This window comes from Poecilia reticulata, linkage group LG13 (assembly GCF_000633615.1).
Source record: "Poecilia reticulata strain Guanapo linkage group LG13, Guppy_female_1.0+MT, whole genome shotgun sequence".
Taxonomy (NCBI): domain Eukaryota; kingdom Metazoa; phylum Chordata; class Actinopteri; order Cyprinodontiformes; family Poeciliidae; genus Poecilia; species Poecilia reticulata.
The window spans coordinates 31,671,708-31,697,323 of NC_024343.1; the positions used below are offsets into that span (position 1 = coordinate 31,671,708).

Sequence of the window (25,616 nt, forward strand, 5' to 3'; positions counted from 1 at the left end):
CATAGAAACCATAGAAACTAATAGCTACCTTGGACTAATTTCAATCTATATATTCATAGTTTTACTAAAAGAAAATAAACACTTTTTTGCATGTTTAGCTTTAGCCATATTTGGATAGGATCACAGTTTCCTTCTGCTCTGGCTGACATAATGTACTAAATTATGAAATATGAGTCAATAAATGAATCCTGTTTTCCTTTTCATGTAAAATTTAATAAAAACCTACTTTATATACACAAATAAAAAAAAAATTGTTGACTATTGAAACTATTTGATATTTCTATATTTTTCCTTGGTTGTAAAAAGAATAAATAGATTATTTTGTTATAAAGATTTAGTGTTTAAAATTGTTAAACTTGATTCTTATAATTCAGAAAACAGGAGCAGGAAAAGGAAATGTTGGAGACAGACTTGAACCTTGTTGCTGGTCAGGATAACTTTCCTACAGTCACATTTGACCTTTGACCCCCACTTTGCAGCGACCATCTTTTGGAGACTCATGGTGAGGAATCCTCTTGGTGTTGATTCACAGCAGCATTTATGAGTCCAGATTAACTCAAGGCTCCTATCACTGTTTAAATCACCAGGTAAACAGTTCTTTAATTCAGATCCAGACTGCAAACAGTCAGAACTGATCAACCAAACTGGTCTCCATGAAGCTTCCTTTGTTAACCGGAACCATTCTATGTGGCAAAAAAATGCGGAAGAGCTAAAACGGAAGTGCGTGGCATATACCCCATTGTCAGAAGAAATGTACCATTCCTTACCACAACCAACCAATCAGATTCAGGAGGTGGGCCTTAGCGCTGTGAATCACTTCATGTACTCGCTGATAAATGTGCTTCCATCTGGCCATTACAGGAAAGCCAATTATCTGCCACTATTGGTGGCTATGCTAACTAGCCTTAGCATTCACAACAAGATCTGCTGATAGGAAAAAGTGGTAGCTGAGAGGAAAGGGGGATGGGCAGTGCCACACAAGATTGTGATTGACAGCACCAAGACCCACCTCTAATTGGCTGCTTCTAGTTGGCACTGCCTGGCAGTAGGCAGAGGAGCAAAAAAACTTTTCACAGATTATCTGTCCCATAGTGACGGTTTCATCAAGTATATATATATATATATATATATATTTATAAGAGGTACTGCAGCTTTAAGAGTGAATGAAACGTCTCATTACAGCTGTATAATTAACTCAGTAAATGATGCAAGACAGAAAAAGGACTTTTATTATCACCAGCTGTAAAATGAATCCAGAGCAGGATTAAAGCTTCACTTGTTGTAAAGTTTGGTAACAAGATGCAATCTTGTTCTGTGGCTGTTAAAGACAGTAAAACACAAACATCTGAAGCATGTTTTGCTTATTTACCAATTAGAGGTGGAATTTATTTGAAAAATCAAAAACATCCCTTGATTTATGTGTTAATATTCTCTCGTCTATTTAGTTGTTTAGTGTAAATAGTAAAAAATGGAAGCATCTGCAGTGAGTTTGCTGGGATTATTTGTATTCTCCCCAGACTCCCACAGTCTTTCTGTCCCACTCCGATGTGGACAGACACTTGACAAAGAAATGTCCCAGATCGTGCTTGGAGATAGCTCGTCCTTTCAGCATATTTTCTGTCGCCGAGTAGCGCTCCGTCAGAGGAAGGTCGCCTGCAGAAAACACAAACAAGTTACAACTTTTTATTAGTATACAGAAATAAAATCCTGTCATTTGAAGGAGGAAAGTTGCAGCTAAATACTTGTTTTCTACTGACTAGCAATGTGAGGAGGCATAACGGCCACGTAGTCGAGCCCGGATGTTTTCAGGACCGCGTACATCCGGTCATGATCCTCCGTCACTGGGACCAGACGAGGCGGGACTTTGGCGCGATCCCACAGGAGGAACGCTGGGTGGGAAATAAATGGGATGATGTGATAAATACAATATAAAAATTTAAATATCAAGTTTTTCATGGGCTGCACAGTGGCGCAGTTGGTAGAGCTGTTGCCTTCCAGCAAGAAGGTTCTGGGTTCGATTCCCGGCCCCGGTCTTTCTGCATGGAGTCTCCATGTTCTCCCTGTGCATGGTGGGTTTTCTCCGGGTACTCCGGTTTCCTCCCCCAGTCCGAAAACATGACTGTCTGTCTAAATTGGTCTGTCTAAATTGTCCCTAGGTGTGAGTGTGTGTGTGCATGGTTGTGTGTCTCTGTGTTCCCCTGCGACAGACTGGTGACCTGTCCAGGTGACCCCGCCTCTCGCCCGGATCGTTAGCTGGAGATGGGCACCAGCACCCCTCCCGACCCCACTGAGGGACAAGGGTGTTAAGAAAATGGATGGATGGAAGTTTTTCATGTCAAAATCCACCCACATTCACTAATAAACAGCATCTTTAAGCCTCATACCTGACATGCAGCCGATGACTTTGCGGATTCCTCGTGCCTTCATGGCCTCCACGATGTTCCTGGTGCCTTCAGACATCATGGTGGTTGGGCCTAATCGGCAAAAATACCATCAGTCTGTTACAGCAATAATAAATATACATGTAAATCTGAGCTTAAATGTGTAAAAACTGATTTTTTGCAGATTTTATTTTCTTTTTTGCAAAGATTCAGCAAAGATGAACACCCTGTGACTAAGCAGATGTTTTTCTGTACAAGAATAAGTAAATTACAGGAAGCAACTTTGGGGAACCCCACATGTGATTTTCATCTAAAAAAGTTACCTACTGGGACAAAGAAGTCCCTTTTCTTTAGATGTCAGAGAGAGTCTGTGTTAGAATATTATCTTACATAAACCAGAAGGACAAAGGTGACCCTTAGTGAGTAATTTGTAGTATTACACCCTGAAAACATCTTCCTGGACAACTAGAAGTGTCATAAAATGAACTTGTTGCAAGAAAGAATTGCACAGTGTGAAGAAAAAATGCACACTAACCAGTTCATGGAGAAAAAAAAACTTTCAGTAGGAAAGGCTTCAGCTAAACAATCAAAAATTCATCATTTACATTAAAAATATTATTTAACTTTTTCACCCAATTTTCTATTCTGCTTGACTTCTAAAACATTTCAGCAGTTTAACTCTTTTTCCATTTTTGTCCTATAAATTCTACCAAAAGCTTACATGAAAATAATTCAAAAACTAAAATGTGTAAATAATTCAAATTGGTACATAATTATAATAATTAAAAATATATTTCAAGAGGATATATTTGTTATAATAGTAAACTTTAAATGAAACTCTCTTCCAGTCATTTTCTTTTTTTGATGGTAAACTGTGTAAAGTTAGTTAGTTAGTTAGGGTTCTACATTTGTTTCTGTGTGAATTCTTAAATTTTTTTTGCAATTCTTTTAAGTTTGGCATGATTAGTTTTTAACATTTTTTAAAATCTGACTTCCAACTATATGTAACAGTTAATATTGTATAGAAATCCACGTGTCATTACTTCCAAGTCTGGGTTCATGTGTAATGGGTGAAACAGCACCCCCTCCTGGTGGTTGGCAGGGTTGCCAGTTCATGAGAGATGGGCGCGAGGCAAGTTCACCGAGTTTAACGCTCCGGTAAAATGTTATGTTAGCTTGTTGCTAACATGAAATGCTGTTCCTCGTAAGGTGCTGTACCCGCTGTGATGAACCCGATCAGTCGATATTCCGTTTCGCGCAGGTATATATTGTTTTATTTGTTTGTATTTCTGTCTAATATTAATGTATTAAATACGGCTGTTGGGCCAGTTGATGGGAGATGGGCGCGAGGTGCTGAACCCGCTGTGACGAACCTGATTCCTGATCAGTCCATATTCTGTTTCGCACAGATAAACGACGTTTCATCTCATTCCGTCTCCTGGCCCATATTTACACAACGCAGAACTGATTGATGCTGATCGATCAAAAATTACCGAGGTTACATATATTCAAAATATATTTAAACATATTTAATACCTGACTGAAATATTAATGAAAAATATTTATCCCCTTGCTTACTTTTATTATTATTATTATTATTATTTTAATCAGTTATGCTTTTGTGTTCCCATTTCTAAATCTGCCTTTGCTATTGTCACTTTCGGAGTAAAAGCGCTGCGCTCTCTCCCTCCCCACAGCTTATCAAGTGTTGCCATGGCGACTGTTGTGCGTTGCTCGGTAGCCTTACTAAGATTTTCAAATGTGTGATTCATTAATCATGTGGATTATAAAACTCTCAAATAATACAGAAAAAAAGTTGCTACATTTATTGCTAGTTGTTATATAGGGGTTTGAAAAATTGCTAAGTGAGAAAGTGGAAACTTCTCGCGAGTAAAGCTCATCCACACACTCCGCCATTCCGATTGGCTCCGCCCACTTTTCTGGAATTTTTCAAATTTTGCCAGAGGGCGGGGCTTAGCTTTCAGAGGGGGGCTAGCTACACTTTAATCATGGAAGTCTTCAAACAAAGGTTTCTCCATACCTTTCTCTCATTTATGGATACAAATATTTCTGATTTATTATGAGAAGCCTTACTGAGGTCACTCCTGGTCCCCAGGATGATGATGACTGCGTCCTGGCCTTCCATAGTCTTCCTCACGTCGTCTTTATTCAGGACGTCACCCACCACCACTCTGGACGCCTTGTGGTCCGCCGGCAGCTTGGATGCGTCCCGCACCAGAACGGTCACGCTGTATCCTGGTGAAAAAGGAAACAATTAAAATCAGAAACGGTCAAAGTCAGGTATTTACAGACGCTGCTGATCCAATCGGACCGAGTTTGAGAAAAATGACTCTAGATGTGAATAGCTTCACTTTATTCAACTGAGTAACAAATACATCGAAAAAGACGTTTAATTTTACCAGTAACGCCCCAAGAATCCCACCCTTTGTGTTCAGGCGAGATAGAGGACAGCTATCGCCTTATTATGACTCGGCAAAACGCCGACCTAACGGTTAACATGACTCAGCAGATTTCACGGCGGGCAGAAGGAAATGAAAATGCTGCTAAAATGACACTTTTCTCATCACATGACACATGTTTGTTATTTTACAACATTCTGTAAAATGCTTGCAGACCTTAGGACTCACAATTGCTGTAAGAATAAATAAATAAAAGCTTACATAATATATGTGCAACCTGATTGGTTCAGAAAGTAAAGTAGATCAAGCTAAAAAATATTTTCAGTTCAATATTATATTGTGAAAATGTTTAGCTTTTCCAAGCATTTCTATATGAACTTTATTTGTTCCCTTTTTAGTTCAAAATTCTTTATATTATTTTTAATGAGACAAAAAAAATTACAAGCACTATTTATTAATTCATTACTGTCAAAACTTGCATTAAGAGTGAACTTTTGCATTGAAAAAATTATTATTTTAAGAATGTTTGTATCTGAATAGCAACTGCTTATTACATTTTGTTAAAATTAATCTTGAACGGAAAATAAATGGGCTTCTATGAGATTTTTATGCATTGTACTAAAAATAATAATAATAAATATATATATGTTCACAGACGCTGACGCACTTTTGAGTGGAAAACATGAGATAAGTAAACAAACCCCGGCAGCCTGTTTAATAAACATCCACACGACCTCCGTGATTCCCGGTCGCTTCACCCCGCAAAGCTCACCTGCAGCCACGGCTTGCGGCAGCGTCGCCAGCCCGGTCATTCCCGTGGCGCCAAATATCGCGACATTCTTTATGGACTCCGACATTATTTGAACTGGGCGAGATTGCGACACAGCAGCTATCTGACCGAAGAACGGCAAGGTTTAATGTTTGAAAACATGAAGAAAGGCGTTTTATAAAGTCCTACAGAAACACTTCCGCCGCACAGACTCCGCCCTCCTGAAGATTTAAAGGAGCCGCGCTGATTTCCCCTTCTTCATTAACTTTTATTATAGCGTTATGATGATATTTAGTAGGAAACATTTTTCTGCAATATGAAAACTGACTGTCTTTTCACAGTTTGGAATGATCACTAGAGAGGAAAAACAGTTCTGAGACCAAGCCGGCCCAAGGCATGAGAAAACAATGCACTGAACCTCTAGTCTTTTAAAACTGTAGATCTAAAATGTTTAGATTTGTCTGTCAAGTTTAAGATTTAGAGAATCTGGCAGGTCTGCTTTTTAAATGTATTAATTATTAATTTGTAAATGTTAGTTTCAAGATAATTATTTATATTGAAGATGTAACTACAAACGTAATATTTAGCCAGAAAGTTATATGTTTAAATAACAAGCTAAATCATGTCTCCAAACAAAATATTGAGTTTTAAAGCCAAATTTTAAGCTCCAAACTAAATTCTTAGCCTCTTACCAGCTAAGTAGTTCATAAACATGTAGCTTCAAAAGATTTAGCTAAAATGCTAAATATTTAACTTGGCAGCTAAATATTTAATGGATGTGTTGAAAACCAGAAGTCAAATTTTTACTTTTGAAACTCTGAAATTTCCCATTTTTTCTTGAAAATTTCTGAGATTAATCTCAAAATTTCTGAAAAATTTTCTAGCAAGTTTTCACCTTCAAATTCAGAAATTTCCTTCTTGTTTTCCTCTATATTTCTGAGATTAATTATAGAATTTCTCAAAATGAAAATTTTTCCGCTTTGAGTTCTTTTTTTAAATTGTGATCTTTTTTGGCGGTCATTTTCTCAATTTTGTTTTCTATTTTTAAGACCCCTATACAAACTGACAATATGTGTAAGAAAAAAAAAAGAGGATTTCATGTGAAGCGCGCCCCCTGGTGGCTGCTGGTATAATTGTTCTATTCTCTCTCTCTCTCCGCACTGATGCTGCTATTTCTCTCCAGCATCACCGGCGGAGAGCAGGAGGAGGAGGAAGAGGAGGACGGAGCGGCTGTGTCAGGTGGAAGCGGAGGACCTCTATGGATATCATCATCGCCCTCCACCGGCTCTCCTCCGACTGCAGCTCCCGGCCGGCGTCTCCCGCTGCTGCGGCCGCATTGTCCCCGCGCCGCACGCTCCGTGCGTTTGTCCCGATGAAGCGTTTCCTGCGGTAGAGGGGAAGACGGAGNCGATCCAAACCCGAGCAAGCAGCAGTCCGAGGGCGAATCTAACGGTAAGGCCCCAACATTTCACCGCGTGGCTTTCTTTTGTTAAATATATTTTAATTATTATTTTTACTGTGTCATTCCTTGCGTGAGAGGAAGGACTCGAGGTGCGGGGTGTTTTTTATTGCAGGGAAGCCGGCCTGCATTTGGGTGCAGGTTACCGCAGTGATCCGGTGGATTGGACGCGCTGTTTGACGTGTTCACACACACATGTGTTACGTGATCCACGCGTGGAAATAATTCACACGCGTTGGCCGGTTGTTTTTGATCGTCTTATTTGTGAATAGAAAGAGGTTGTAGAGCGGAATGGCGGCGTAGTTCGTGGAGTTTTGTCGTGTTGCTGCATCTTTTTGGGCTTCTTTAAGGCCCTCAACTTGCTGTCGTGCTCAGTGTGTTACTTTATATTAGTTTGGTATCAACTATTGCACGTCGTCTTTCGGCAATAAACAGCGTGAGCGCATTTACAGAGAAAACGGTTAACAGCAGGGGTGTCAAAGGTGTGGTGAGGGGACCGTTTGCAACCCATGCGCTGATTTTGTGTGGTTCATGAAACTAATTTTCACCAGGAGACACTATATATATTTAAAATTACTTTATCAAATTAACTGTTATAAAGAAAATATTACAAACTGTTACAAAAATGCAAAGTAATTAAACTAACTAATTAAACTGTCAATATTATGTAAAGTCAAATTTTTTTTAGCATTATATCACAGAACAGTGCAAATACGCAAGTAAATTTCTGAGATTTATCAACATTTCTGAAGAAACGCAAATATGTTAGCACACTTGAAAAAAGATAAAACTAACTTACAAGTAACTGTTCAGGAAGGAAAGGAGCTTCCATGTACTTACATGTTCCATTAGTAGATTATTCCCTTATAATAATCAATATTAAGGAATAATTGACTTACAAGAAGAAACTCTATGTAGCTGAAAAGCTACTTGTTAGTTATTTTTGTCTTATTTCAAGTGTAATAAGACATTTGCACTAGAAAATATACAAAAAACTTGGTAAGATTTTGTGTTTTTGCAGTGTATAATGTTATCCCTTCATCAAAAACAGACATGAAGTGTTGCTTTGATTCTTTCATGCATGTTTGAGGAATCATTAAATTTTCAACCCACTTCCCCAAAGCTCCTCTTTCTGCCTCAAAGAGTGCGCCATCCCCGCTCCTCCAGACTAGCAGCAGCAGCAATTAGCAAACACCTGGAGGAACTGGGAGTGATGACCTTTTAAACCAACCACTTCTCAGTCCAGTGCTCCTAAAAACGGTTGTTAACGGCATAATGAGGAGCATTGTTGTGATGGTTGAAGTTTGTGAAGGCAGGGTTTCTGAAAGAGCAGTAGCTTCTTAAAGAGGCAGCAGCCCAATTTTAAGGCACCAAATTGAAAAGTCACATTTCTTTTTAAGTCGTGAAGCTTTCTTACAGCAAATAGAAGTAACATAGTTACCTGATTGTAATTGTTAAAATGGATATGTGAAGAACAAGTGGACCAGAAAATCAGGTAGCGGACTATGGCGCAGGGCATTCTGGGTAAAAACAACCACAACAAACATGCTAGCTTAGCACAAGCGGGAGAAATCACTTGTGGTCTTTAGCCAAAGACTAAAGACAAATCCTACAACGGCTAAAACCGGATGCTACTCCATTTTTGTTTACATTTTGTAAAGAAGGAATTTGAACTCGGGGTCTTCTTCAGAGGTTTTTGTGTAATTTTCTTCAGTGGTTCTTGTTGCGGTGCCCCCACAGGCGAGGAGGGGAAAGTGAACCACAGCAGCTGAAAATGTAACAAATGTTGCAACTTTGGCCTCAGTCAAACAGTCCACTAAATTTTCAACTGGGAAAAAATAAGATGCCATTGTACACTGCATACAGCGCTAACCAGCTGACCAAACGTGCTGGAGCTCAGATTTGGTTGCTAGGTAACGGGGTAGAGTTCTGCTGGGGTTGCTCGGTGACTGGTTTTAGAAGCAGTTGAAGCCCAAATGGAAGCACAAAAACTTGCAAAATGTGAATTCTGATTAATATTTCCCCTATGAAATTAGACCAGTTGATGTCAATGAATTTGTTTTTGACCTGTTGTTAATTTATTTAGTTTGGGCCAAGATGCGTTGCTTTTTGACACTTTTCAGCCTACTTCATGTTGCCAGACTGGTTCTGTTTTAATAATTTCCTGATTTTACAAATGTGGCTCCAAAAATATTTAGTCTTTAAAATGAAAATCTCTGCAAGAATCAAACAACATGCAGATATTTTAATTTTCATTCATCTCTGTGATGTTTGTGACTGATTGGATTAAACTGATCTGTCTCACCGGGTCAGAACTGGGCGTGTTCTGCCGCTCTTGTTTACAGATGTTTGTTTTTCTTTTTACTCTGCTGAGATGAAGTGAGAGAAAGCGACTCAGTGCAGTGGGTAAAATGCGTCAAAGTAAAAGGATCTGGGGCTTGTTTGTGAAGCGGACAGAAAGCTGCAGCTGTTTTAGGAAGATGATGGAAGATTGTTTGGGTTCGGATCAGGAAAAGGATTTTAAATTATTATTCTCATCCTCACCACTGTGTCAGTATTTCTTCTTGTATTGATGTTATCCACAATGAGCTGGTTTTTAAACCAACTTCAGGCTTCGATCCTGTAGCTAAATTTGACCTTTAAGGTTATTGGCACCAAAAATGATGAGAGTTCAAACTAAACGGACCCTAAAAACTCAAGATGGATGGAATAGAAACAATCCTAAGATTTTATCATGATTTATTACTGGAGGGACAGAAAACTAACAAATAAACTGACCTGCAAAAGTATTCATACCTACTGAAACTTTGCACATCTTGTGTTTCAACTTAAGTGTAGACCATACCTTAAATATTCCAAAGAAAATGGAGGTGTTGCGAAGCAGCCAATGCAGGAGAGGAATACCAGTAGAAAAAAAATAAACTAGTTTCTCAATGAAAAATTTTTTACTGTCGTGAAATTAGTTTATTTCACCAAACTGAAATGGAAACACTTTTTTTTCCGCATCATTTGTGTCACATGGTCAACAACAGGATGTTACTACTGGCGGAAACCACAAAGAAGAAAACAGGAAATGGCATGTTTTCAATAACTTATCATGTGAACGAACTCATTTACATGTGAAAAAATTGCATTTTTTATTTAATGGAAACATCTCAATTGTGAAATTGTGTTTAGTTTTTCTTTTCCTCATTAGCTGCGTTTCCATTGGCCATATAATTGTGCAATTTAACATTTTGAAAAACGATTTTAAAAAACTCTCAACTGTTAATAAAAGTTTTGACAGTAGTATGAGGAGGTTTTTTTTGTTGCTTATATTGAAATTAGTTTATTTCGCCAAACTGAAATAAAAACCATTTTTTTCACATCACAAGAGTCACATGGTCAACAACAGGACTGGCAGAAACCACAAAGAAGAAGAAGACAGGAAGTAGTCTTCCTGTCTTCTTGGAGGATGATGGTGGAGCGCTTTTTTAAAATTTTATTCACCAAAACAATATCAGTGAAATATTGATACATTTTCCAACATTTGTACTGAAAACGCTGCTCATATGTTCCTGAATTTGATCCTGCAGTTCTCTTGAGATTAGTGAACTTTTTTAACTTAAAATTTGACTTAGACTGAACTGTATGAATACTTATTGATGGAAACAATGGTGGCTCGTTTCTGTTGGACCTTACAGACATAAATCAGATTCTGTGACTGATTAAACCTGGCAGCTGTCGCTCTTTCTTTACTCTGTTCATCCTGGTGAAATGCTTCTCTCTTTTTCTTCTCTTTCTTCTAATTCTCTTTATTTAATCTCTCTTTTCCGTGTTAGTTTATTTCTTGTAATCTCTGTTCTCCTCTCCCTGTTTTTGTCCCAGCCTCCCTTGAAGTGTTTTCTGTCTCGGCTGATTAGGTCTGCATCCCTCCTTCTTCCTCTCCTGCAGCGTATCTCTAAATTTAACCTCTAAATAAAACCTGATGGTCAAATCCGTCAGCCTCGGTGCTGTAGAAGGTCCGTCTCACATCTGAACAGTTTATCATTAAACAGCAGATGCATTTACATCAGCATCTGATGCAGAAGTATTAATACCTCTTTAAAGTATTTCAGTGTGATTTTTTTTTTTTCCTTTGGCTATAGACCAAGTTTGTTAACTTTGAAAATGTTTAGCATACTTAGCTTCTCCTAAATAAATGTTTTCACAAACACTATGCACCTCTTTTGTAACATTTTGAGTTTATTTAATCTATAATAATTAATTACGATAATTAATTGAAAACATATTTATCTGTCTGTCTTTGTAAACTTTTAGCTGAATTAAGTTTGACATCGGTGTTGAAGTTAAGAAATGCACATGTAGACGTTTGTATTCATTTACACAGCAGTTCTGTTTCCCCTCTATACGTTCACACTTTTCCTAGTGTGTGTTAGCAGAACTAGAGCTTTAGGGTGAATGCAGCTAACGTTTTAGCTAGCAGTGCTAACTATTGGCTTTTGTTCACCTGAGAGTGCAGCCAAAGGTGCAGCAAAACCAGATTCATGTTCGATGCATTAAGAAATTTAAGAAACTTGAAGGTTCTTTACTTGAAAAACTACCCTTGCTTATTCTCTTCACACTTAAAATGTTTCTAGCCACCATTGTTACCAGCATGGCAAAAACGGGTTCTCAGATCTCCTAAGGGTGATTTCACACCTGATAGTCTGGTAGACTTGGTCCGATTTGGGACCAAAGTTGCAACATTTGCTGCTGTCGTTCTCTTTCACACTGAACTGTGTCAAACCTGTTCCCCTCCTCGCCTGTGGGGGCGCTGCTCCAAGAACCACTGAAGAAACTGAGCGCAACTTCCTTCTTCACCGAATGTAAACAAAAATGGAGTGGCATCATATTTTAGCAGTTGTAGGATTTCTCTTTTGTCTTTAGCTAAAGTATATGAGCCATATCTCCTGCTGGCGCTAGGCTAACGCGTTTGTTTTGGTTGTATTTACCCAGAATGCCCTGCACTGTGTTCCACTTCCTGCTGTTGGAGCGGTCTCCAATCCGACTGGTGGTCACATTTGCATTTGATCCAAACCAGAGTTCGCTTTAACCGAACCCAGACCGAGGTTTGTTTTTGCTTTTTGGTCTCCATCAGACAAACAAACTGGACTCTGTAGACAAACAGGAGCTGGATCAAATGGGACTGAACAGGGCTGGTGGGAACGCACCATAAATCTCTCAGAAAACCAGCGACTGTGAACTCTGGGCACAGTAAATTTTGGCAGCTAGACGGTTCCACTGCAGCATTTGGTGACCAAAAGAGTTTGCTTCAAGGGCACCAGCTGCTTCAGCGTCTTATGAGCTGAAAGCATCCGAGTGTTTGTCTCTGCGGTGGCTGGTTGGCTGTAAAGAATAACTTTTTACGGCGAGGCGAGCAGGACAGTGGCGATGGAGCGAGAGGACGGATAATAAAGGTGTGTGACTGTGGGTTTCATCATGATGTGACGTAGTTTGGTTACTAACACCGGCTGCATCAGCAGACGAGGTGATAGTAAAGCTCATCTTCATCATGTGGTTGTTTTGGTCCAGTCTCAAGGGTTTGTTGTTTTGTCAGATTTTTTTTATCTCTTATTGATGTTTTTAAATAATTGTTTCTATTTACCTCTGACTTATAAATTATTCAAGCATTAAAAAGCTTCTGTAGCGTGAACTATGGTGCTGGTGCTGCTTGACTGGAGACTGCTCTAAAAGCAGACTACAACGCAGGGCATTCTGGGTAAATGCAACCAAAACAAACATGCTAGTTTAGCGCTAGCAGGAGAAATTACTTGTTGGTTTTTTACCAAAGACAAAAGAGAAATCCTCTATAACCACTAAAATCTGACGTCACTCCAGTTTTATTTACATTTTGTGACAAAGGATGTTGCGCTCAGTGTCTTCTTCTGAGGTTTTTGTGTTGTTCCTTGCAGTGGTCCTTTCTGCAGCGCCCCCTATCTCCCAGGCGAGGAGGGGAACAAGTTCACTTCAAAAACACCAAATCTTACCAACTATTGTAGTTCAGTTTTTAGTGCAAATATCTTAGTACACTTAAAATAAGACAAACCTAACTTACAAGTAGTTTCTCTTCATGATTAGGAGCTTGAGTTAAATAAATAATTCCTTAATATTTACCGACTCAACACAGAAATGGATAACCAAACACAAAATCAACCTCCTTCTACACAGATCCCATAAAATGTCACAGGAGAAGATCTGGATGTAAACAATAAAAAATGAACAGAAGTAGAAATGTCAGGTTGGATTTCACCTCTTTCTCCAGGTGGCCGCCATCTTTAAGCTCCCTCTGGTTTGTAGGACGGCATCGTAAGAGAAACATTGTTTACTCAGAATGAGCACTTTGTTTTCCCCCACAGCGGTTCCAGTGGGTTTGGGTGATTGCACTTCAGAGGCTTTCAGCAAAACAGTCTCACAGAATCCGCTGGATTAGAAATAAATACCTGCTTTCCAACATTTTTGTGCTGAAATTGTATTTAGGGCTGCAACTATCAGCAGTTAACACAAATAATGTGTCTTCTGACTTGTTCTACTTTAAGTTGAGATATTTAATCTAGGAGTAAAGAGATATAAATTATTTCATTTTTCCATATATTTTGGCTAAAAAATGAAAATAAATGGTTTTTATCTGTTAGAGTTCCTGCACACTTAATGTTTGGCTAAATATTTATTTTTATTGCAGTAAAAATAAAATGAAGATTGTTGAAAGGTACAGCTTTTAATTGGAGCAAAATTGTACAAGAGAAAATATATTTGTCAGGGTGTTAATTTTTTTTAATTGGACATAATCTGTGTTGGAGCTAAATATTAGCACATTGAAACTTTAGCTTACTAGCTAATTAGTTAGCAAGATAAATTTCTTGCTAACTAAGCATTGGCTAGCAATATTTGTTTAAGAAAATGTTGCTTAAACAAATATTATATTATAAATATTGCTTGCTAACTAATATTAGCAAGCTAATATAACATTCACAAGCTAATAATAGTTAGCTTGCTAGCTAATATTAGCAAGATAACTAATATTAATAGTAAGTTTTATTGCTTGCTAATAATATTGGTAAGAAATATTAGCAAGTTTAGCAAGCTAAATTAGTCCACAACTAAATATTTTTCTTTTTAGGTAAATATTTATTTTAAAAGCTAAGTATTTAGTCTGGAACTACATATTTAGCTTGCTAAATAAATATGTGGTTGGAATTACACATTTATCTTGCTAATTAAATATTTAGATTCAAAGTGTTACACTTATTAATGAATAAAATGTCAAAATTACTGAAAAATTTACTTTCCATTTTTTTCATGAGAGGCTAAATAACCTAAATTGTTACTGTTCTTTGTAAACAACACCCATAGCTTAGCATCTAAGCTAACTACTCCTAACTACTATGTCTTTTTTCTCTGTTGAAAAAAGACATGAGAAATATTACCTGCGTTTCATAAATAATTCTGTAATTTCTTTTAATCATATTCAGAAAATATATTGGCACAATTTTTTAAAGTTTTTATTTAATATTTTTTTTAGTTTGTATTTATCTACTTTTTGCTTAAGAAAAGCAAAGCATATGTGGTTTATATAAACTTTATTTTATACTTTAAAAATGCTTTGCAAAAACTGAATAGTTTGTGAAATTTGGTAATAAAAACTGCAGTTAAATCAGTCTCTTCTCTCTGCTATAAATGTGAAAAATAAGTATTTCTAACCAACTCACCACCTTTAAAGCTGATTTAAAGACGGACTTTGTTCATGTTTTTATTGATCTGATTAAAGTTTGAGGTTGAATTATTTTCTATTATTGACATCTAGAGAAAGACTTTGGGTTTCAGTCACTTTTGTGTCTCGGGTTGTTTTAAGTGTTTTGTGGCTCTAGTGGCCTTTACTCATTAGCAGCTCGACGGGGGGAAGGGCAGACATGCAGCCTGTCCATAAAACACACCTGATCTACCACTGAGCCACTTTGTTGGTTTTTAAGGGATTTTCTGTCACATTATGAGGAATTTCTGTGCAGAAATTAAACATCCCATGTGTTATTGTGGACACCCTCAGTTTGTTATGCCTTGTTTTTCACTAAACCTCCTCCACCAGATGTCCATCAATCACTCAGAGCTAGAGGGACTTCTCCTGTGTGTGTGTGTGTGTGTGTGTTATCCCCTTTAATTATTGGACTCAGCTGTGCAAGAATCATTCAGCCTCAGGCAGGAGTTGATGCACCGTCTGAACATCCTTGTTTCTCTCTTTTCTCACCACATAAAAACCAAAAGATAATGTAATTCTAAAAATAAATGCCAATATGAATCACATTAAGCAGAGAAACATGCATGGAGGACTGATTTAGAAACCTTTTACACCACACGTGTCAAACATGAGGTTCAGAAGCCAAATTTTACTCTAAGCTTCCTGCCCGATCATGACCTCTTGACCCCTGAAGTGATGCTTTTGTTCAGCAGAATCAAGGCCTGTAACAAATTGAATGACATCATTCTGCAGCTTGACACAGATTCTGGTCAGAAGCTTCTTCTTCTTCTGTGGTGTCAGAGAAACATGGAGGTGTTGAGCTGCAGAGGGAGAGACTTATTAGGACTTTAGTTCCTGTGAAGCATGAAATGTCCCGGCCAGAAATAACTCTGTTCTCCTTCGTTTTGGCCTTTAGGCTTTTGTTTTGCACTGAATTACCGGTTCCACAAAAACATGGGAGAATTTAATTTAGTTGTGACTTGACTGATGTCCTAGTTCAAGTAGAGCTGAGCGATGAAACGTTAACATATATAATGAGAAATAAATGCGTCGGCTAAGAGAAGTGCCTGTTTCAGATGTGCTTGTGCGTCTGATTTGTGTGCGTACCGGAAACACAACACAAAGGTTCCTGCCTGGGATTTTTGTGTGTAAAAAAATAAACGGCTATAAGAAATTAATACTGTTCAACATTTTAACATGTTAAAATCGACGTAATTATTTGCATCCATAAGTTCAAAGATAAAGTTCAGTTCATAAATACTTTATTGAGCTAAGAAGGGAAATTAGATGTTATTGTAACTCATTTTAATTAAATTTTTTTACGTACTTTTAAATGATAGCAGAGGCTAGAAATATAGAATTAAAACTCAGTAAAATAAGATAATTATTGTTAAATGCCATATTAAAAAAAACAATAAAAATTCAGTTAATTCAAACACATTTGACAGAGTAAATAAAAAGAATCACAAAATCCATTAAAATAGGCAATTAAGCAAATTAAAAAAGAACAAATTAAGTAAAAAAAAAAGTTCTTCCAGACGTAAAAACGCACTGTACTCTTGAAACAGTTTGTGCTGTTTTGTATTTTTAAAAACAGCGTATCTGTGCTGCTGCTTTTCATCACATTTATTAGCTCCAGTTTGCAGCTTATTTCTGCTGGTGTTCTCTTTCACTGGCCTTAGTTACTGCAGTCCCTCGTCTGCCTGATCATCAGATAGAAAGCTCCGTAATGCTTCGCTGTTTTTCTCCCCGGGGAAGACGGCTAAGTGCTCCACAGCCCCGCCTCCCCACAACTCACCCACCATGCTGACATTTCCTTACTGGCCACCGGGTCGCTTTCCTGCTTCCAGGGCAGCGAACATCAGTCTGTTATTTATTGTTTTGCTCTGAAGATGCTGCAAAAAAAGGGAAGATGACCAAGAAACTCATGAAACTGTGAAATGAGGCATCAAATTTATGGGTGTTTTCTGTTTTGTCACAAAATGGGTTAAATACTATGGCAACGTATTGGGATCATTGTTGACAAAAAACAACAAAAAAGGGAGTAAATTTCCACAAGAAAATCAAAAAACAAAAAGGACATTAAGCTAAACACAATTCTTGGAAATATCTGAGATTAAAAAGTCAAAATATTTGCTCGAAAAAAGTCTGAAATTCTGAGATTAATCTCAGACATTTTCTGTAAAAAAAAACGTGGAGATTTCAGGGTTTCAGAAGTAGAAATGTTTGAGTTTTGAAACTTCAAAATTTGGAGATGAATCTCAGAAAATTTCTGGAGAAAACCAAGAAAAGTTTCAGAGTGTAAAACGTCAATAAAAGAAATTTTCCAGGAAAAACTTGGAAATTTAAAACTTTTTTCTATTAAATTTGCAACTTTTCAAACTCAAAGATTTCTAAGTTTGTTTTCTAGAAATTTTCCGAGATTAATCAAAAAAAATTTAAAACTTTTTTTGTGCAAATTTTTAACTTTTCAAACTCAAAAATACCTAGTTTTGGTCATAAATTCACTCCTTTTTTCTAAGTACATTGGCCGTAACATGCTGTCATAAAATTCAGCTTGTCCACTGAGCTTTTAACGATGTTATCCTTCTTTTGCTGCAAGAAGCATAACCAGGAAAGACCTTCTTGTATTAATAAACCTTTACTTTCTATAAAACATGCTTCAACATCAGAAAAGCTGTTATACTTGTAATTTTCACGTCTTGTGAAAGTTTTGATATAAATGAGGATGTAGCAGGTCAGAAGGTGATATGTGTTCAATATTTATTTTAAAATAATCCATCCCTCCCCCCATTTGGCCTGCATGTGACAGGAATTGGTAAAAAATATAGGATTTAATTCCCAGTGGGCCCCATCATGCATAAAACACACGTTCCCCCCGGTGGAAGAAGCAGCATGTTTTTCAGTCCTGCTAACCTCAAAGAACAAACAGAGACTCTAGTTTTTTTTATCTCCAAAAATGTATTAAAATTTAATAACGCTCCCATCACACTTATGGGACCCATCATCAATAAAGATGCACAGGTACAGGATTTTTAAAGAACGACCAACAGCCATTCACTTAAAGGAGAAATATTAAGTATAATTCACATTGTCCATGATTTTGTTCTTCTATTAAAGTTTTTACTGCTTAAAAATAACAACCAGCCCTATTTTGGCAATAAGTTAAAGATTTATTGTCTGGAAAATGAGCTATTTCAAAACCAATGCAAAGTAATCAGTAGGCACTTCCCTGTTACCCAGCAACCCCAGCAGAGTTCCACCCGTTACCCAGCAACCCCAGCAGAGTTCCATCCGTTACCTAGCAACCCCAGCAGAGTTCCACCCGTTACCTAGCAACCCCAGCAGAGCTCCACCCGTTACCTAGCAACCCCAGCAGAGTTCCACCCGTTACCTAGCAACCCCAGCAGAGTTCCACCCGTTACCTAGCAACCCCAGCAGAGTTCCACCCGTTACCTAGCAACCCAACCAATCTCAGATTTTAAGATAGAATAAATTAAATATACTCATGTTACTGAAAAATAGATTTGGGCGACATGTTTATCATGATATGTTTTGGTACTATTTTGATAATAATAAAAATGATTAAAAAAATATTTATTCTTTTTAACGTAACTATATGGCTGTGAATGCGTGGCAGCATTAATAGGTACACACTGCTTTTGGGAAACATTTCCATTTTACGACACCAGTTACTTTAAAAAAGTGATTTATATCACAAAGTATCTGTATTTATTAATTGTTTCCAGTTTACAGATGTAAACAATGGAGAAAAAAGTAAAAAAAAATAACATCAATCATTTGTAATTTAAGTGAAATTGTTTCATTTTGTTGCTTATCTTTCAGAGCCTGGTTCTGACTGTAGTTACTGTTAATTGTTTAATATTAATTAAACCAAATACAAATTGAATATGATTAAATGGTTTATCATACCATATTATCATAATATAATATAAATGGTTTACTTTTTTAAATTCAGTCAAAATGACAGCGATTTCCTTCCCGGTGGGAAATGTTTGGGCTCATCCGGTCCTGTTATTTAAAATTCAGAGTTTAGCTCTGAATTTCTCCATGACTGCATGGAGACTGATGAACATTTGTTTTTTGTTGAAGTTATTTTCATCGCTCTGTTTTTAGCTGTCAGAGGACGCATCATGTTTTTAACAAACATCAGAGAGATTTTATTTTTAGCGAAGCTGCGCTCTTTGATGCTTACATTTAGAAACTCTCCCATCTTAATGGACAAGAATCACCATTTATATTAGGATTGTTGTAGGATTGTTGGCTCATTTTTAAACTGTGAATTTTAGTGAATGTTTCTGTGTATTTTTCATATTTTTTTTATCTGGTTGAGGTTAAATCCGAAGTTGTTTGATATTAACAGCTTCTTACCTGAGGAAACGGAGAGTCCGTGTCTCCTTTCACATCTCTAAACATTGTTGTACTAAAGTAAAAGTAGAATTGCTTCTACATATTTTGACTCAAGACACAGTAAAAAAGGTAACAAGTCCTGAAGCAGCTGATCCTCATATTTGATGTAATTTGTGAAAATAATGTCATCAGCCAGATAAAAACATAACATTATGTGCAAATACTGGTATTCTAATTAAAATATGAAGGTAAATATTAGAAAACTATGATCAGTACTAGGCACAAGCTAAAAAAATATAAGTTATGCGATAAAATCATACATTAATGAAGTCAAAATAATACAATAATAAATTAATATTATGAAAAAAGTCATGAAAATTAGAAAAGAGTCTCCTGTATTTCTGGAACATCTGAAGTAAATAATTAAAGTTCATAAATGCTCTTTAAAATATGTGGTAACACTTTATTTGAAGGGGGATGAATAAGGCTGTCATAAACATGTCATAACATGTCATAAACATGAATAAGCCTTCATGAATATTAATGACTGTTGTCATAAAGCGTCATTCGGAAATTATGACACTTTTAATACAAAGTTGACATTAACCAATAAATCATTACTGATAAAAATTTGTTCTAAAAGTATTACTGATTGCACTTAAAAAATTGTAACTTTATGTTATTAAAGGTAAAGTTTAAACAGTGATGATTTATTGGTTAATGTCAAGTTGTCATAACAAAAACATTTTGAATAATGTCAACTTTGTATTAAAAGTGTCACAATTTACCAAATGACGCTTCATGACAACAGTCATAAATACTCATGAAGGCTTATTCATGTTCCTGTCAGGTGTTATGACATGTTTATGACAGTGTCATGACAGCCTTATTCACCCACCTTCAAACAAAGTGTTACCGAATCTGTTTTCTTTGAGTGATGCAGTGTATTTGTGTGGTTGTGGCCTGTGATGCTGACTCTGACCCTCGGTGTCCCGCAGGGCGTCGTGCGCGATGGCTAATGCCTCTCCGGATCTGGACAATGCAGAAGCCCAGCGCCAGCTCAACAACAACAACCGACCAATCGGCTCCGGGTTCTGGGAGACCGAGTGCACCAGCGCCAAACTGTTCGAGTGCTCCCGCATCAAGGCTCTGGCAGGTCAGAGGTCAAACACACCCCTCACCGTCCGTACACATGCATCAGAAAATGTCTGGTCGGATAATTCTGATTCTTTAAATATCTGATCAAAACCAAATTATTATAAGTAAAATACAGACAGACATGGATTTATGTATCATTTGGTTTAAAACAGAGCTGGACAAGATGGCTGAAAACTTATCACAATAAAAACGTTTCATATTGATCTATATCAATAATTATTGATTAGTTGTTTTTTTTTCTGTTTTTAAAACAGAGACATCCAGACTGGTGGAGTTATCGTTCGTATTTTATCCAGTTTTCACTTTATGATGTTGTTTTTTATTTTTAAGCAGTTTTGAGGCACAGTTGGAAAACTTTAAACTGTCACCCAGCAGACTTGCTAGGCAACCAAAGAGCTAGTGAGTTACTTGAGTCCACCAACTTGGCTTAGCTAGCGGCTAAAGGTTTTCCTCAACATTTCCCAGAATGCTTTGCGGTTCTGGACAGGACTTCAGTGAATGTTCTATCAGGTGTTTTATCTGTTGACCTTGTTACTGGTTTAGTGTCCAGCCCCAATTTAAAATATTTTAACCCCAAAGAGATTTTAGGCCGTAATTTGGATTTCAGCGCAAACATCTTAAATCGAGTGTTAAGCAACCGGTGGAAGATCTCAATTTGAAATATAGAGGGCATTATAAATATAATATGATCATGATTTGGGCCTGTTTTGCAGCCACCAGGTAGTTACAAATTAAATTGCTGTAGCGGCCTAGTCAAATCAAATCGGCCTGATTGAAATGCAGAAACAGGATTCCATCTGATACAGGATCACTGGAGGTGTCAGCTGCTTTTGGTGCTTCTGGGATCTTGAAGTGTTTTTTTTTTTCTTTAGTCTGTTTGCTAGTTTAGTTTTCATGACAGAAATTAAGACATTTAATTTGTTTTTTGTTTTTATGAAATGCATTTAACTTGTATTAATTGTATTTAATTAATTTAAAGCTTTTTATTCAAACGTTTAAAACTAGATTTGTTTGAAAATAGTGATTCCCATTTAAAATCCCTTCCCATTGACGAGCTCCTCTCTCATTCATTAGATGAAAGAGATGCAGTGCAGAAGAAAACCTTCACAAAGTGGGTCAACTCCCACCTGGCCAGAGTGTCCTGTCGCATATCTGACCTCTACAACGACCTTAGGGATGGCTACATGCTCACCAGACTGCTGGAGGTTCTCAGTGGCGAGCTGCTGGTAAGAACGCTAACGCAGCAACGCTTTGTCACCTTTTAGTCTCTCACAAGTAAATGTTAGATTATAGCTTCATTATAACACAGTCATCCTTTTGTGGTCTTTCTGTTTTAAATCAGTTTCAAAAGTCTAATACATTATAATCAGCAGTGGTGGACACGCTTCAGCTAATGTTTCGTTTAGCGCACTTAGCTTAGCATAAATGATTTTTTCCCCCCGTATAAATTCTAAACTTTTGGCCATTGACTGTTAAGAAATCTTTTAAGTAATTAGACGTTTATATCCATGCTCTTAATTTGAAGACAGTTTATGCAGCAGTTCCATTTCCTTTCCTCCACATCTGTTTTAGTTGCAAATATATAAATGGCGCTTTAGCATTAGCTGGACCAAAGTTAATGATCAGAGTTTTATGGTTAGAGCAGACAGATGGTTGGTATCAAAATCACTTAGGTTAGCATTTTAGCTTCAACTGTTGGTGTAGCGCTTTGCATTAGCTTGGTGCCCAGGGCAGATGACAGAACGTGGTGACTGAATATATATGATTAAATGTTATAAAAATCAGCCTTGGTGTATGATTAGCCATGGTTATGGCGTTGCAGCGATTATAGTCCCAGTTCTCTTCTGTTCTCCCGTAGCCGAGACCAACCAGGGGTCGTATGCGGATCCACAGCCTGGAAAACGTGGACAAAGCTCTGCAGTTCCTGAAAGAGCAGAGAGTTCATCTGGAAAACGTCGGTTCCCACGACATTGTGGATGGAAACCATCGCCTCACGCTCGGCCTTATCTGGACCATCATCCTTCGCTTTCAGGTAAATTTCAAACTCATTAAAAACTCTCGAAGCTGATCCGCTTTATTTGAGAAATGAATTCAGGAAAGTCACGGTTGACATGCCTGTTCGATGATTCATTAAGATCCGGCGTAAGAACAGCAGGTAGAGGTGGATGTCCAACGTTAAGTTAAATGAAAGTGTTGAATCTACTGGCAGACCACATTGTTCAGTCTTCTTGGTGAAGCTTACTCCAGAGCTTTGGAGAAGGAGGTTCCACATGTTTGAAAGAGAAGCTCGACTTTAACTAGACCTCTATCCTTGGAGTGTTGCTGTGCACTTTATTGATTCTTGAAGAGCCATGTGTCTGTTATTCTGTGGAGAAACTGCTTTTAGAGATTATCCGGTCTCTGTGTCTGCAGGTTGAACCCGTTTCTGGTTGTCGGGACTCTGTCATGGCGGGTCATTGTCTTTTATTTTGTTTGTGGGTTAATGGACTGGATCTCAACACTAAAGGATCCTGAACAGCCAAAATCCTCTCATTGTTTCAGATGATGAAATCGCATAATGTTGTTCTCAGCCTCATGTCAACATTCTGACGGAAAGTGGTAGCTTTACCCAATAAGCGCAAAGGCTACATGTTAGCTTTAATATGGTGTAATTTTCCCATTAACCTAAAAGTTGTTTGTGATATAAAATCTCATAGTTACTTCAAAAATTTTATATTTTTCATCTAAAGAGGCCACCATTTCACTTTCTTAACGCATGGCTACTGATGACGCAGAAAGGCTAAAGTACAACCTACAAATTAAACACAATAAGTCAGTGTTGTGGAGGCTAACGTAATGCCTACAAAACGCCTGAGGCAGTTTGAATTTGTGTTTCAAACTGCCTCAGAGTTTTTATCTAACATTAAACTAGAGAACAGACTTGATTAGCTTGTGATATACTGCTCACTATATTAGCTAGGGCTACACAAAACTAACATTAGCAAAAGCTGGTGCCATTAGTAGGAGCCAACACCATTAGCATGAGCTAAAATCATTAGAAAGAGTTAATCCCGTTACCAGGCGCTAACGTGGATCAAAGCAAATGGCAAGATAATAAATGGATGTTTTAAGTGACATTTAAGCATTTTGTCCTTGTAACAAACCGTTCTCATATATTTGATTAAATGTTTTCATCCCGATGCTAGCTGTAAACATCCTGAGGTTGAAGCTGGAGTTCCTTTCGGGTTGGTATTTCCAAACAGCAACTTTTTCAGCTGCCTCACTTTCAAATTGAAAGAGCTGACTGCACAAAAATCACTGCTCTGAGTGGACAGAGCTAGCTAGCGCCATAGCACCTAGCATGCATACATATTGGAGCATGAACCACATGGTAATGTCTGTGCGACAATATTTTATTTTAATTTATAAAAACTACACGGCATCCAAAATAAATTGTTCCCAAATAAAGTCTGTTGTTAGAAGTAATGAAGTCATGAATCCCTTTAAAAAGCTCCAGGATGTGAGTGTTGGAAATGTCTTCCTGTTTGCTCCTCTTAAAGGGGCAGTAGTTTATAAAATGGACTTTTTAATGTTATTCCCTCATCAAAATATACCTGGAGTGTTGCTTTGATTCTTTCATGCAATCACCATGGCAACCATTCAGCTGGGTGGACTTAGCTCCGCCTTCGAGGGTGAAGCTCCTCCCCACTGAGCTCCTTCAGACTAGCCAGCAGCAATTAGCAAACACCTGGTGGAACTGTTGAGCTCGTTACAGGAAACGCTGGTAAAAACATCAAAGGGTTTACAGAGGAGCCATGTTGTGATGAGTTCCTGACGGCGGAGCTTCAGAAAGAGCAAAAGTTTTTAAAGAGACAGAGGCCCAATTTCAAGGTGTTTAGTAAAGAATGTTTGTTTTTTATATAACTTAATATTTACTTGACTCTGCTACAAAATTGGCACTATTTTACTTAAATAATTAAAATAGTTACCTTAAGTTTTTACAAGTACATGACTATTTGTGCAATAAAGAGCCTTTCTGGTTTTCCTGGATGCTCAGCTCTTTTGCCCGCAGAATAAATGATCAGATGTCTGACTCTGGTTTATAATCAGCAGTAGATCATTATTTCTGGCGCGCTCTGAGCGCCAGCGGTTTGGGGAAAGCGATCCCGGCTGCTGCGTCGTGTTTGTGCGACAGTGACGGCCATGTTTGGTTCAGCCTGAATGTCACTCAGGAGCCCAGAGCTACTGCAGCAGCCGGCTTCTGGTGTGTGAGTACAAAAAGCCTGCAGCTTCCCTTACGTTTGCTTCACTGCTACACCGTTGCTTTACTGCACTGTGCTTGCTTAGCAATATTCGTCCCGTTCTGTAGATTTCACAGAGAACGGACCGACTCTGGGGACGCAGCATTGTCACGCTCGGAGAGGCTGCTTGCACCTCTAAGAGAATTACTGTGTTGTTAATATGTGTTGCCTCTGTAGCCCAGCGGACTGAGGAAGAGATGGACGGTGTGTGTGGGCTGATGAACAACAGATCCTGCTTTTTACTTTAGTGCCGTTTCTTATCAGAGCCAAAAAGTTTGGTTCTGATAAGAAATGAGACGGACATGCTGGACCAAAAACTGTCAAATGAAAGAAAAAAAAAGAAAAAAAAATCACTATTTTGGGAGACTAGTTCAATGCTAAATCAAATATTTATACAGCATAAATAATTAAATTTGTCATGCTAACAGAAAGGTTTGGTAGATGTTCAGGTCTAAGGGTTGTTCACATATTGTCTGAAATCCTTTCTTGACATTTTTCAGTTAACCTTCGTTACGTTACCTTCTGAAAGCTTCTCTGGTTCTGATGTTACCTGCAATGGTAGCAAAACCTTAACAGATAAACATGAAGCATTTTAAATAATCGAATGCTTTTAATGAGAGTAGTTTAATGTTTATGTATGTTATAATTCTGTGAATTGATAGATTAATACATCTAGATGTAGCAATAAAACATTCAATAGATCCAGCTTGAAACAAACCAGATCTAGAAAGTAACAACTACATTAAACTAGAATAAAAAACCAGATGGATCTCGCTAGTAAGCTATCATTACGTCTTTAGTAGGTATCCCTGTGTTATTTACGTTAAATAAATGTTTTAGCTCAAAGTAATGTGACATTTTCCCGTAAACAACAAAAGGAGGACGAGCTCTCAGCCGCACTTTACCCTCATCTCCTCTCCACCTCTTTTCTCCTTTCCCTCCTGCCTCTGAGGTGAAAGAGAGAGTTTGGTTTGCCAGGTCAGCAGATCAGGCCAGAGCACTGCAGTGACTGCAGACGGGCAGAACCA

At 37.7% G+C, this 25,616-nt stretch overlaps 2 protein-coding genes across 2 annotated transcripts in view; one reads left to right on the top strand and one right to left on the bottom strand.

Annotated features, from left to right (window-relative positions):
* Positions 1 to 1,203: 1,203 nt before the first annotated feature.
* blvrb (biliverdin reductase B) lies at positions 1,204 to 5,781 on the bottom strand. The gene is made up of 5 exons (XM_008426591.2): positions 5,574 to 5,781; positions 4,476 to 4,637; positions 2,385 to 2,474; positions 1,758 to 1,889; positions 1,204 to 1,653 (listed from the first exon to the last, which is right to left on the bottom strand). Exons 1-5 carry the CDS (start codon positions 5,656 to 5,658, stop codon positions 1,499 to 1,501), a joined length of 624 nt encoding a protein of 207 aa, XP_008424813.1. The 5' UTR covers positions 5,659 to 5,781; the 3' UTR covers positions 1,204 to 1,498.
* A 1,197-nt stretch (positions 5,782 to 6,978) lies between these two features.
* Positions 6,979 to 25,616, top strand: part of sptbn4b (spectrin, beta, non-erythrocytic 4b) — a 79,228-nt gene continuing 60,590 nt past the window's right edge. Inside the window, exons 1-4 of the mRNA XM_008426637.1 lie at positions 6,979 to 7,022; positions 20,149 to 20,306; positions 21,383 to 21,534; positions 22,167 to 22,340. Of these exons, the coding sequence (XP_008424859.1) occupies positions 20,162 to 20,306; positions 21,383 to 21,534; positions 22,167 to 22,340 (471 nt within the window). The 5' untranslated portion in view covers positions 6,979 to 7,022; positions 20,149 to 20,161. The remainder of the gene's footprint in view (positions 7,023 to 20,148; positions 20,307 to 21,382; positions 21,535 to 22,166; positions 22,341 to 25,616) is intronic.

Coding starts and splice junctions, on each gene's coding strand:
- blvrb (XM_008426591.2), bottom strand. CDS start 5,658: ATGTCGGAGTCCATAAAGAATGTCGCGATATTTGGCGCCACGGGAATG. Junction 4,638..5,573: donor GCCGCAAGCCGTGGCTGCAG/GTGAGCTTTGCG, acceptor CTTTTTCACCAG/GATACAGCGTGACCGTTCTG. Junction 2,475..4,475: donor GGGGACCAGGAGTGACCTCA/GTAAGGCTTCTC, acceptor TTTGCCGATTAG/GCCCAACCACCATGATGTCT.